The 14454-nt window shown below is 39.3% G+C and overlaps 1 protein-coding gene across 1 annotated transcript; it reads left to right on the top strand.

The window, feature by feature from the left end:
- The first annotated feature begins 8811 nt into the window (after positions 1–8811).
- On the top strand, positions 8812–10922 carry LOC126494114 (olfactory receptor 56A4-like). Its single transcript, XM_050131343.1, has 2 exons — positions 8812–9060; positions 10233–10922. Exons 1-2 carry the CDS (start codon positions 8812–8814, stop codon positions 10920–10922), a joined length of 939 nt encoding a protein of 312 aa, XP_049987300.1.
- The last annotated feature ends 3532 nt before the right edge of the window (positions 10923–14454 follow it).

Below are 14454 nucleotides of genomic sequence, written 5' to 3'. Positions count from 1 at the left end.
TATAAAATACCACGTCTATCTATGTTTTATCAATGCCTGACTTCATGTTGTCCTGACTGTTCCATTGGATTCAAGCCACTGTCTGCACCCCTCCCTGTAGAAGGAAGTTTCTTATCCCACCTGGTCCTGTAGCCATTCAGTCTGTATAAAGAAATACACCGAGGTTTACATTAATTGTAAACTGTTTGTTTGTTCTCTTAGCTCAGGCTTATTATTAACTAGCTCTTTCAACTTAAATTTAACCCATAATTCTTATCTATGCTTAGCCATGTGGCTTGTTACATTTTCTCAGCAAGGCATTCTAATCTTGCTTACTCTGCATCTGGCTGGTGACTGAGTCTCTGCCTTTCCTCTTTCCTGAATACTTCTAGTCTGGTTGCTCCACTTATACTCCCTGCCTGACTACTGTCTGGTCAGTATTTTATTAAACTAATAAGAGTGATAAATCTTTATACAGCTGACCCAGGATAACCTTAATGTTCTCAGGAGATTTGTAAATAAATTTAACATTTCTGTAGCGTTTTTCTCACCTCAAATAGCTTTGATCTTTTTTCTCTGTTTCATAACATCAAAGTATGATTCTAAACAAAATATAAAATGCTTCAGATACACTTCCACCATCCCTCCCACATCAGTCAGCTGCTAGTTTATTTCTTCTGAGATTGTATTCCCTACTTACCGAGAGTACTGCTGTACATATACACGCAGTTACCCTCTTACAAAGAAGGAACACTACTCTATCCACTTACACACTTTGCCTATCCTTCAAGCCTCTGTTACTCTCTGCCCAGTGTACATGCCTTCCTTTATTTATTGATGGAGTTAATTTGTCATCCTAGAGTCATGGGTGTGCCCATCCCTAAGCTCCTCCATGCTGTGTGAAGTGCTTTATCCATTTTCTCAGCTTTATATACTTCAGAGTAGCTAGTGTTTGTTGTTTTGTGAGCCTTTTGTTGAATAAAGCATCACATCTAGTTTCTTATTTCTTTTGAATGTTTCTTAGGGAAAGATTTATATGATAATATTTATTTAATGCAGTTCCCTAAAGCACCTTAAAAATCTCCTGTAACTTTCAGTTTAGTGCAGCCTTATGTACCATAGAACCCAAGACTTCTTCCACTGGATGAAGGCTGAGTTTTGTGTAAACCCTGGCATACCAATTTGGCAACTTTGATCTCAATATAAGTTCTGGTTTTCTCATCTAATGAGGATAATATTTGCCTTCTTATTCTGTGATCAAAAGTCCTAGAATACTTAATTTATAACACTTTTTTTTCCCATGAGAACTCTCATAGGCAATTAACTTCTAAATCCAAAGTCCTCTGTTCACTTTCCTTTTCTTATTGCTTCTCCAGATTCTTCGAGCACAGCTGGTCTTTATTATCTAACAAACCATTCCCGTCCCAGGCATTAAAACTGCCTGCTGTGTCATTCACAACCTCTAGTACAATTTCTCTCTTACTGGGTCTTGTTTCTTATAAGAAAAGCCCTTTGCTTATTTGAAGCTGATAGTGTTATGCCTTGGAACCCTATTAAAAATCTTCCATTAAAATTCTCATCTTCTAGTTTCATTTTAGACATTGACATTTGGCTTGCAATATGATTGAGATGGACTCAGTCTAAATGCAATGATTTTCACAATGAAAGAGTAATGTCTATCTGCAGGGCTGTGAACGTAGCTCACTGGTAGAGCACTGTCTAACCTGATTTGCTCTAGGTCCCAGAGTTGAGCCTGGTACCACTGCGGGAAATGACCAGTGGGTAAAATACTAGCTGAGCAAGCGTGAGGACTTGCGGTCATATCCCCAGAACCCACATAAAAAGCTGGCTTGGCTGCACATGCTTGTAATTCCAGTACTAGGAGCAGAGGTGGGAGTGTCCAGGGCTCTTTGGTTGGCCACTCTGGTGTGAACGGGCTAACTTAAAGTTCAGTGAGAGAGAGCCTTCCTCAAGAAAAGGAAGGTGAAAGAATGATGGAGGAAAGAAATCCCGATGTCATCCTCTAGCCTTCATATACTCTTTCACGGGTAACCATTCTACACACCATGTGAACACACACACACACCCCCCACACCACACACAACACACCTACACATACAACAACCTCAGATCAATCATTTAGTAGAGAAATCTTCTTTCTTCCCTTTCTACCTTTTATTCCCCTTCCCTTCCCCTTCTTTTTGTTTTTTTTTTTCCTTCCTCTCCCTTCCTCTCCCCTCCCTTCCTTGTCTACAGCATTTCATATACTAGGTAATACACTACCACTAAGTTATACCTATGGCCCTATGAAAAAATGTTTTTTAATTTCTCTTATTTGCTTGCAACATTTTCTCGAGGCCATGCAGAAATGCTTTCTGTTAAGATAAAAGTCAGTGATTTTAGTAATGTTTTCAAATATATAGTAGCTTGGTATCTCTAGAACAGGCTTATTGCTTTCTCACCTTCCAAGTTGTGTTCCGTTCATCTTTGATGTGCTTCCTTCAATATCTTTTTAGTTCCATTAAGTCAGTATCAATTTCATTCCTTTTGCATTTCCTACTAGGTAAAGTAGATTAACAAATCATAAAAGATGTATAGCAAATACTTCTAGGACATCTTAATAAAGTGTGGAACGCAATAGAATGGGAGAGTGAAATGATATGAGGTATATGTGTGTATATATATGTGTATGTGTGCATGCATGTATGTATTTATGTTTGTGTATGTATATGTGTATACATATAGGCATAATAGAATGGGAGTCCATATTATAATATAGTCCACTCCTAAATCTGTGATATAGCTTTCTATTACAAACAAGCACATTAATGCATGCAATTACAATTTTAGAAGTGTGTGTACATGTGTGTTGTAAGAGGCCGCTTGTTCATTCCTGGCTACCCAGACCATGAAATAATCACTCAGAAACTATATTATTTGCAATACTGTTTGACCAATAGCTTAAGTGTATTTCTTATATCCTAAACTAGCCCATCTCCATTAATCTGTTTATTGCCATGTGGCTGTGACTTATCAGGTAAAGTTCCATCCCTCATCTGTCTTCCGGCGGGGCTACATGGCTTCTCCTTGACTCTGCCTACTCTCTCTCTCTATATATATATCTTCTAGCCTGGCTATGTTCTGTTAAGCCATTGGCTGAAAGCAGCTTTTTTATTAACCAATAAAAGCAACACACATACAGAACAACTTCCCACACTGTGTGTGTGTGTGTGTGTGTGTGTGTGCCATTTTGTCATTTGTGTGGGCCAGACAACTCTATGGAGTCTACTAGGAGTCTATTATATCCTTCTACATTAATGTGGGTTACAGGAACAGAATTCATGTTGCTAAGCTCTCATGGCAAGCACCTTTACCTACTGAGCCACCTCACCAATTTCTCCTATCCCATGAAATTTAGGATGCTTTTGGAAAGTGCTTTAAGTCTCTATTCTCTGTTTCTCTTTGTATTTAAATGTACAGCCTCTCCTTCACCATTGGTGTAGAGGGTACAAAGTCCTTGTCCTCACAGATAAGCCCTAGGAAAACCAGGGCTGTTAAACTCTCAGGTTTGTCTCTTCAAACAAAGAGATATAGAACCTATTTTTCATCCAGAAGGTTGGGAATGTTTGAGGTTAATAGCCTGGTGATCTTTGTGCTATCTGTATGGTCAGGGGCTCCCCTGACTCTGACAAACAGAACCAGATGTGGTCGATGGCCTGCAACCTCTGCATTATCTGTATGATTGAGACCACACCAGATCCTCCCCCAGGCCCTTAAAATGATATGTGTAATCTATCTATAGAATGTATCTTCATGGAAGAGGTGAGCTTTGAAGACTTTCAATGTGGTTGTGCCTTAAGCTTTATTGTGCAAATGGGTTTGAGTTACACCAAGAATCTTCCTTCCAAATTGTACTGTACTTAAGTACAGTACTTAAATAAAGTGCCAGGTATCAGAATCCTGAAGTTTGAACCAACACTGGCTACTGAGTCATGTTGAACCTGGCTTCCTTTTTGCCCCACATGGATCAACATTATGCTTGTTGTGGTGTTTGCAGAGACCTCCACACATTGAAAGTATTTAGATATGTGCTATTATGTATTTAGGCAATAGCCATAGACTGTTAACTGAACAAGACATTAATTTGGAGGTAGGTGGGTTATATGGATATCTTTTGGAAACATTAATTTCAAGCTTCACAGACACGAATATATCCTGTTATGTGTGAACCCTTTCATATTCCTCTGCCTCTAGTCTAACTCCTCAAATGCCTCCATAATATTTCTTCTAGAACAGTCAGAACTTCCTTCAAACATTCTTCTGTCATCCCCATGCAGACCTTCGGGAAATAAGCAACTCTGCTAAGTTTCTGCTATTTCAGAAATTCAGTCACTTTATTTCACTTTAGTAACAGTGCACATTTTTTTTTACCTCAACCAAAAGTTATGTTTAATTCTCTTAAACATTTTCATCTTATTTTGGCTGTTATATGTTCCATGAAATCACAGTCCTAGATGAAATCACGTTTTCTTCTCTTCAGTCTCTCTCACGCTGCATGCATTAAATGCCCAGGACAGAGACTAATTCTCTTGTGTCATCTGTCACTGCTGTGTGTTCTACAGACCAAGCATATGCTACACCTACCATATGTATAGCAGACTCCTTACTGTGCTTCTGTGAGGCAACAGGAAAACAGCCACAGTAAGGCTCACTTCAGCTCTCTTCATATGTTGTTTGGCAGCTACTCGCCATATGCTTAGCATCCCTGCCTGGAAGGCACAGGACCAGCAAGTGGGCTTCCTGAGGCAGCAGCAGAAGCCAGTTGGCTGTGAAAGGACACCTGCTGTAATGGTGAGGGGCCATATATGCACCAGTTGAAGTGTTAATTCTCTGTGGATATTCCTTTACCATTTAGCAGTCTGCCGACTCACTAATTCTGCAATGTTTGCCCTAAATTTAAGCCACGTGTAACTGTTTATAGATGATAACTTCAATGTGAGATTCAAGTTACCCCCACAATTATGAGTAGAGGACTCCTAAATTACGATGAATGAACTCATTAGGGAAGTAAATTGCTCTCTCTTCTCAAATGTCTGCACGTGAACAATAACATCACATTTATCCTGTTTCAATTATTTTAGCTCCCCCAAAAGATTTTATTTATTTATTTATTTATTTATTTATTTATTTATTTATTTATCTATCTATCTATTTATTTATTTTATTTATTTATTCATTATCCCCAAAAAGATTTTATGATTTTTTTTTTGGTTTTTCGAGATAGGGTTTCACTGTGGCTTTTGAGCCTGTCCTGGAACTAGCTCTGTAGACCAGGCTGGTCTCAAACTCACGGAGATCCGCCTGCCTCTGCCTCCCGAGTGCTGGGATTAAAGGCGTGCACCACCATCGCCCGGCTGATTTTATGATTTTTCATACTAGGCAAACCACTGTCCTCATTCCTGAATCATGCCTTTTCCCTAAGCATATAGACCAAGAAGTGGTAGAAGGAAGTCATATGGTAGTTCTATTTTTAATTCTTTTCAGAACCATTGTGCCAGTTTTCATAATAGCAGGAGTAGTTTATCTTCTTAACAATGTATAAGAGTCTTTGCTATCCGACATCCTTACCATCATGACCTACTTTTTCCTTGGTGATGGTCATTATAAAAAGAGTGAGGAAGACTCTCAATGTAGTTTTTCCATTAATTTCCCTACCACTGAGCCTGGAAAGATGGCTCAGCAGTAAAAGGCACACACTACTCTTGCTGAGATTATGAGTTTGGTTACAGGTAGCTTTTAAGCCCCTGTAACTTATTTCTGGCCTCTGTGGGCATGGGAATCTTCTGCAAACACCACACACACACACACACACACACACACACACACACACACACACACAATTAAAATAAAATAATTTAAAAATCATCCACACATCTTGTTTGCCCCTGAGTGATATTCATTCCCATTGGAAGCAGCATCTTCAGAGAAGCGGGATCCCATGGGAGCAACATTCCCAAACTTGTCTTCCCACCTACTGGAGAATGGCTGTTATATCTACTTACATGTTTGTTTATCTTTATAAAAGCATCCAGATACCAAAGCCACAATCACAGATCCAGTGAGAAGTTGAGGAGCCACATTTTGTCCCCAGACCACACAGTGATCAAATCTGTTCTTCAGAGGAAACATAGTAAGTATTTCAAGAACTGTGCATCAGAAAACCAAGCTCAAGCGATCCTTGAAGTTTGTCTTCTAACTTTGATATTTGTTCCAGGATGTTTTTACATTCTGCGAATGTTAGTATGTGAAGATCCTGAGGATAATTGGTGTCAGAAGAACTTGAGCAGGCTAGGGTGTAAATCAGCCGAGCTCATAAAGCATGTCTGTATTCTTGCTGATTCACAAAAACAAAGAAAGAAAGAAACTCATCTTGTCTTTTGTCTTTATGTGTGTTGATTCTCCTAAGAAAGATGGCAAAATAGTATACATCCATAGAGATAAATAAGACTATGAAAAAGGAATCTAGAATTTCCCAAAGGGGTGGGTACTTTTATATTGGAAGGTTAGAGATTAGTCAGAACTGTGCATATGTAGCTTAAGATAATGGGAAAAACAACCAATTGATTTGAGACTGATCAGAAAACTGCTATGGGAAGCCTGTTGTATGTATTAAAAATGCAATATCTCTAAGTCTTGACTAGGAATATTTTTGAATTGTATATAACAAACACCCCTAACGGAATGCTCAAAATTCAAAATGAGCTGTGTTTGCCTCTCCAGAGGAGGGCACAACCCAGCTTAACAAATTAACCTCTCAGGAAAAATGATGATACTAGAGATTCCTTTGGTCATTTCTTATATTAGGATCTTATTTGCTGTATATTCTCCTGTATTTTTTTTTCAGAAAATGCAGATGTTATTTTTTATCTTTACCAAATACCCTAAGTATTGATGTGTTTTTTATGTTGATTTTCACTCTTATTTTTTTAAATTGAACTCAGGACCTTTGGAAGAGCAGGCAATGCTCTTAACCACTGATCCATCTCTCCAACCCCCTGAGCCATCTCTCCAGCCCCATATACATATATTGCATTATGGTTACTCTTTTAACCTTCTCTTTTCTGCCCTCCCACATTGTCCCTTCCTACTTGTCTATTTCCCAGATTAATAACTTTTGGTTTTGTTGTGGGACACATTTAATCAGGGCCAGCTGAGTGATTGTTGGTTGAGGCTGTCCATTGGAACACAGGGGAGACATTGGCGGGTTCATAGTTCAAGGCAATGACTCCTTTTCTTGGAATCTATTCAGAGTAAAAGTTTAGCAGTGAGGGATAAGGTCCCCTAGGTCTCTCCTCCAGCTACATATGGTCATTGATGGGCCCCTTCCTATGTAGATTCAGTGTGTCATCTGTAGTTGTTGACAGTCTGTGTCTGCAGTGACTGCAATGCCCAGAAGATGTCCTTTAGAAGCCCTTTTCTCTATATTGTGGCCCATACCTGTACCTTTCTGTTCCTTCTTCTACAATGTTCCCTGAGTCTTGGAGGAGATGGCATCAAAGTCTTGTTTAAGGTTAAGCACTAACCAACTACCATTTAGTCTCTGGACCATAAGCAGCTACAAGTCTCTTCTTCCATCACAGCTCAGTAAGAAGAACTTCTCCATTAGAAAGGGCTTCTCCAATTAATGTTGATAGTAGTAAGTGTCTATGGGTGTGAACATGTATTTTAAAATGTAGTTCTGTGCTATGTCAGTTTATTCAAAAAGCAGAATTAAGTTTTCTCCTCATCCTATGGCCTCCAGAGGATGGTTTTATAATGCCAGATACCATTCTCTCCTGTGATGTGGGCCTCAAATGCAGAGAATGATGAGTTATCCCCATAGTAGTAATGCCACTGTTGTACAAGTAGACACATCTTGCTTGTCAGGTTGGTATCATCGTTTGTAGAGTTCACAATGACCCCCTTTCTCCCCAGCAGCCTGCATAGCACATTCTGGTTCTATCAAAGTTGTGGGTAGGGAGGAGACTTCCATCTCAGTCCCAGCTTGTGTCTCTGTATTATGGAGCTAAGTAGGTTTCCCCATGAAATCACGTTTTATTCTCTGCTTCATTCACATTTGTTCCTGAATAACAAGCAGCAGTTATCATAGTCTTCAGTAGAGCAAAATATGGAGACAGTTAATAAGACTGTGTATTTGTCAAAGACATGGTGCTTTCGATAATCTATCAGGACTATACATCTGCAGTGGGGTACTGAATGCCTGTCTTCCACCATTTCACTAATATTTCTCTGCACTATAATAAAAAGATAAGATTCCAGCCAAAACCTTTACAAAACGAATTGAAAATGTAAGAGTGACTAGGAAAGTTTGATTAATATTTTTCAGCAGCATGCCTGATTATTTTAGGATCATAGGGGTGCAAAAGAAAAAAAGAGATGTTTAAAATGACTAACAAGAAATCTCTTTTCCAAGAAGTGGAACTTTTGGAACAAGTAAGAATGGAGCAAGAAGGAGGTCATCATTTCCCCCAAAAGGGTGTATTCTAAGGGAAAGAAACGTTACATGTGAAGCTCACTGTGTTTTACAGAAAGCAAAACATATCCTCTAGGAGTGACTGTGTGTAAACTGTGGAGTCTATCTGGGCTTAGAACTTAAATGGAGGAAGCTATTATATTACATAAAGTGATGAGTGCCAGGGGAAATTGTTTCAATAAAAGTTGTGTGGCCCAATTTGAATGAAAACGGACATGCACCAATGCTGTAGACAACACAGTGGGACCCTTGCATTCTTGTCTGTTTCTTTTCTGCTGTTTTCAGCCCTACCTGCCATCATGGTATCATCTCCGAACAACACAGGGACTCAGGTGACAGAATTTCTGATGATCTGCTTTCCAGGAATGCAGGACACACAGCACTGGTTATCTGTTATCTTGGCTCCTCTCCTGGTTTTGGCTCTCAGTGCCAATTTTGTGTTATTATTCACCATCCATCAGGACACATCTCTGCATGAGCCCATGTTCTATCTGCTGGCCATCCTCTCTGTGCTTGATGTCATCCTCTGCCTCACAGTCATCCCCAAGGTCGGAGCCTTCCAGGTCACTCATTTCTCATCATTAGCTAGATAATTATTTGTTTTGCTTTTATGAGTCCTCTCATTTCTGAAGAAAAATATTCAGCGTGTCACTCAACTGTCCTACCAGATCCCTCTTAGTTACAAGCTGTGTCCCCTCTTATTCTTTTTAAAAATTCATTTATTATGTATAAAGCATTCTGCCTGCATGTGTACTTGCATGCCAGAATATGGGACCAGATCTCATTACAGATGGTTGTGAACCACCATGTGGTTGCTGGGAACTGAACTCAGGACCTGTGGAAGGTCTTAACCACTGAAGCATATGTCCAGCTTCCCTCCCCTGCATCATATTCTAAATGTCTACTTTTTGAAGCTTTAATTATCTTCTAACTGATGACTTACTTCATAATGTCTGTTAGTGATATTTCAAATTTCTCCTCAATTTGAGAGATACTCTCCTTGACTCTGAAATTTCCTACTCCCATGTCCAAGGGATCTAGAATTTGTTCACTGGGATTTAATTGGATTTTTTGTCATATAATTAGATAGAAAGCATGTTGTGAAAGATTTCTTAAAGTATGAAGGTATTGGAGAGTGTTCCAATGTAAGCATTGGACTCACTTTCTTTGTTCCTCCTGTGACAATGTGAATCCTGAGATGCAGAAGAATCCACTGGAATTGATTAGCAACCAAGGAGATCGACCGAAGACAGGGATATCAAATGTTTTTACAAAAAAATTTGATCTCTAGATTTATAGAAAAGGTATAAACTTGATTCTGCAGATCAGTGGTTCTCAACCTGTGGGTCTCAACTCCTTTGGGGGTTCAAACTACACTTTCACAGGGGTCACATACCAGATATCCTTCATATCAGATATTTACATCACAATTCTTAATAGTAGAAAAATTACAGTCATGAAGTAGTAACACAAATAATTTTGTGGCTTGGGTTCACTACAACATGGGAAACTGTATTAAAGGGTCGCAGCATTAGGGAGGTTGAGAACCACTGCTTTAGATAAACAAGGGCTTAGAGAGTATTTCAAATTAGGACGCTATCGTGGTGGTTTTAGGATTTGGGTGGTTCTAACCATACACCTGATGAATGTCCTAAGAGTAGGTACTCTAGGATGTTAATGAATATGCAGAGTTTTTTGAAAATGATAATAATTCTGGCAGGTCCTGCTCATCTTCTGGTTCAACATGAAACCCATCAGCTTTGTGGGCTGCTTCCTGCAGATGTTCATCATGAATACCTTCCTTCCAATGGAATCCTCTACCTTTCTGGTCATGGCCTATGATCGCTATGTAGCCATCTGCCATCCTCTGCGCTACCCATCCATCATCACAGAACAGTTTGTCATTAATGCAGCCATTTTTATTGTGTTTCGGAATCTTCTAGCTACACTGCCCACTCCAGTTCTGGCTGCTAGACTCAATTACTGCGCCAGCAATGTGGTGGAGAACTGCATATGTGCCAACATTTCTGTAGCAAAGCTCTCTTGTGGGGATATTCACCTAAATAAGCTCTATCAGTTTGTGAGTGTCTGGTGCCTACTAGGTTCCGATCTGGTGCTCATCTTGCTGTCTTACTGTTTCATCTTGAGGGTTGTTATGTGTCAGCAGTCAGGAGGCGCAGTCACCAAGGCCTTGAGTACTTGTGGTTCACATCTCATCCTCATACTGTTCTTCTATACACTGTTGCTAGTCTTCATCTTCACAAACAAGGCAGGAAAGAAGATACCTTCAGAGGTACCCATCCTTCTCAATGTTCTGCATCATCTCATCCCACCTGCCCTCAATCCCATTGTGTATGGAGTACGAACCCAGGAAATCAAACAGGGGATTATCAAACTATTCAAGCATTAGTTCTGAGACACAATAGCACAAGAAGGACATTGTAGAATGTTTGTGAAATTCTGGACATATTTTATTAGTGGTCTGATATGAATACTACAATGAACAAAACATGATATTTATGCTGCTGCTTTCATCTTGAACTTACAACTTTAGAAATACTATTTCAATGTTTACACACACACACACACACACACACACACACACCACTACAAATATATGCTAAATCAACAGTTAAGGATCCATTATATTCTTCATTCTGATTGTTTCTGATCATGATCCTCCAATAGCTCAGCCTTGGAATTTGAGTTTATCAACTTCTCAGGACATGGAAAGTAAAGACTCTGTGTCTGTATTTAAGAGTGAAATGTTGCAGCAAAGACTTTGCTGTGCTTGAGTTAATTAGTAGAGGCAAGAAATTGTTTTGAGACTGTTTAAACTTGAAGAAATGTAGTCTCTCTAGAGAATCTGCACTTGGTAGCATCTATGTGGGAGCCTGCAGCTGCACTGACCTTGGTCCTAAGACTCTCCTGGCAGACCTGGAGTTCTTAATTTAATTATGGTGAGCCATAGTAAAAATGGAGTGAGATTTGTGTGGGTTGTCTGCTCTTACAAGAGCAAGATGACTTTGGTAGTTGGAACTTTTCCCAGCCCCTATTAACCTTGTTTGCGTTTGAATAAAGTAACTGGAGTAGGCTAGCTGGGTGTCAGTCTTTTATGAGCATTGAGCATCTTGGTGAGCTTCTTTCTCTACTGTGGTATCTATGACTGACATCAAACAATGCTGATCTTCTATGCCCCTAATGAAAATGCATGTAAGTCTACAAACAGAAAAATTTCCCAATGTGTTTGGTCACTTTTGTTACACCTTGTATGGAAACAAAGCAAATCAATATTGAGCTTTCTTTTTTGAGGATCACACTGGACTCACTGACTTGTGGCTAGAGCAGTGATGGAAATGGATATATGAGCCTGTGCTCAGATGAAGGGTGCCTGGTGTAGCTACATAGGGCAGGTCTATTTCTACAGTGGCATTATTTTCGGGGAAACTTCAGAATGATTTCCAAAGCAGATACTCTAGTTTACTCTTCCACCATGAATGTATTAGGGTTTCCCTTTCCCCATATCCATGCCAGAATTTGTTATCACATCCTATATGGTAATGAAACAAATCAATATTGAACTTTTTCCTGTGGTCTCGAGACCTACTGCTGCTGTACAGTTAGCACCTGCTGGGAGACATATGCGCATTTTATGTCTCTTTGAGTATATGACATAATTACACCTAAAACTGGGTCAAAATCTAGTTCATATAATATACTCTTTATTATTACATGGGCACCTTCACCTAACATGGACTATCACTCTTAAAATATTACTGTGTAAGAATGATTTAATTGAGCATATTTGTAACTCAATACCACTGAAGAGTCTCAAAATAATAGTAACATCATCTCACCTCACAACAAAACTAGATTATTTTTCATATTCCTTCTCACTCCAGTGAGAATGGCCATCATAAAAAGGATAACACTAAAGCTTTTAGCAAACAGAAAGTGAAATATTCACTAATAGCTGCTTGATTTTTCCATCAAGCAAGAAAATAGGCTTGCTTTCAGTAGTTGGATGGAAGTGGGTCCATAAATCAGTTGGATATACAAACACTCCTTAAGTACACTCTAATTTCATCTGTGAATATTTGGAAATGTTTCCATTTCCTCTTTCTGTTGTCATTTAGGAAACAACACAGGAAGTGCCCATGTCTGTGCTGAAAAGGAAGAGAAGGCTCTTCAATTTGAACAATGACTGTTTCAGGATGGTCATTAATTTTGTAGATTCTTAGGACTACAAATGCATTTTTAAAAAAATTTTCTTCATCAGTGTTTTTTCCTAATAATTTTTATTACTTTATAAATAATACATTCAAATTTTCCACTTTCTCCCCTTCTCCCACTCCCCTCCTGCTCCCCCATTCACCTTTCCCCTCTCCCCCAGCAGTCCTAAGACAGGGCAGGTTACCCTGCCCTGTGGGAAGTTCAAGACCCTCTCCCCTTCATCCAGGCTTAGGAAGGTGAGCATCCAAATGGAATAGGGTCCCAAAAAGCCAGTACATGCAGTAGAGACAAATCCTAGTGCCTTTATCATTGGCTTCTCAATCTGCCTCAATTGTGATCTACATTAGGTTGTGGGGAAAAGGGAACACTTCTGCGTTGTTGGTGGGAATGCAAGGTGGTAAACCCCTTTGGATGTCAGTGTGGCTATTTATGAGAAAATTAGGAAACAACCTTCCTCAAGACCCAGTAATACCATTTTTAGGTATATATCCAAAGGATGCTCAATTGTGCCACAAGGACATGTGCTCAACTATGTCCATAGCAGCTTTGTTTGTCATAGCCAGAACAAGGAAACACCCTAAATGCCCGTCAGCCAAAGAATGGATTCAAATTAATAATTTGTCAATATTCCTGGAATCTGAATTCCATTGTATTTTGCCTAAATATTATCTAAGTTTCTCAGTAATTGTAAATTTCCATTCATCTTTGTGTACCTAATCTCTAATAAGACCTCTGAATTAAACAAGAGGCTGACTGGAAAAGTTCTGTCAAACTAGTAATGGACTGTAGTATATTTAAGAGTGTCTTCTGATATAGCCAAAGACATAATAAACTTTACCCCATACACAGAGCACGGGTGTTTGTGAATCCCAGAGATGAAGTTCCAAGCACGGCAATAGTGTGGAGAAACTAAGGAAGAAGCTCGATGAGATGGCTCCTTGTCCTAAACCCAACGAGATGAATGAACTGCTGTACATGTCAGTTTCTCAAGGAGCTCCAGCCTTTGAGAGCATCGTCTATCAACAAAGAAACTTTGCATGAAAACACGGACGAAAATGGGAGAAAGATGTTGACTGGGTGAACATAAACAGAACAGATTAGCATCAGGGCTCCATCCACATTACATCATTAAGAGCTGACCCTTAAAACACTGTGCAGTGTTCATCATCTCACTGTACAATTGGATTCATATAATGGAGGATAATGAGCTTCACTTGAGGACGCTAATGTCTACAGTCACTATAAATTACGTGTGCAGAGACTACCCATGGAGAAGCAACTGGAGGTTATTTTTCTAGTATAGCATCCACACCTTTGGACACTATTCTATTTAGACAAAATAGAATTATAAATATTGGAAAAAATTAAATGGCACAGAGATATAGGATAGTTTGACTTTTATTTATTTGAGAAAGGATTTCACTGTGTAACAGCTCTGCCTGTTCTAGAACTCACTATGTAGATTAAGTTGGCCTAGCATTCAAGAGGTCCACCTGCCTCTACCTCCTAAATGCTGGGATTAAAGGCAGCAACCACTACACCTAGCTGTGTATAGAATTTTTACGGAGGGGTATTGAGTTTTCTAAAAAAAAAAAAAGATATAAACAGGAGCAGTCTTTAGACTTTCTTTCTTCAGTCAGTTCTTCAGCAATTTCTATAAACATAATAACTCATCGTGCCCTAGGAATGCAGAGATGCAGTTGGCCTGG

The sequence above is a fragment of the Alexandromys fortis genome, unplaced genomic scaffold (assembly GCF_014885135.2).
Source record: "Alexandromys fortis isolate MF-2015 unplaced genomic scaffold, M_Fortis_MF-2015_v1.1 scaffold_329, whole genome shotgun sequence".
Taxonomy (NCBI): Eukaryota; Metazoa; Chordata; class Mammalia; order Rodentia; family Cricetidae; genus Alexandromys; species Alexandromys fortis.
Note: the sequence above shows the minus strand (reverse complement) of the source record. Positions and strands in the feature narration are given on the sequence as shown.

Excerpts from the sequence above, each read along its gene's own strand:
- LOC126494114 (XM_050131343.1), top strand. The coding sequence starts at position 8,812 with ATGGTATCATCTCCGAACAACACAGGGACTCAGGTGACAGAATTTCTG. Across the intron at positions 9,061-10,232 it reads GCCTCACAGTCATCCCCAAG|GTCCTGCTCATCTTCTGGTT; the intron begins GTCGGAGCCTTC and ends TAATTCTGGCAG.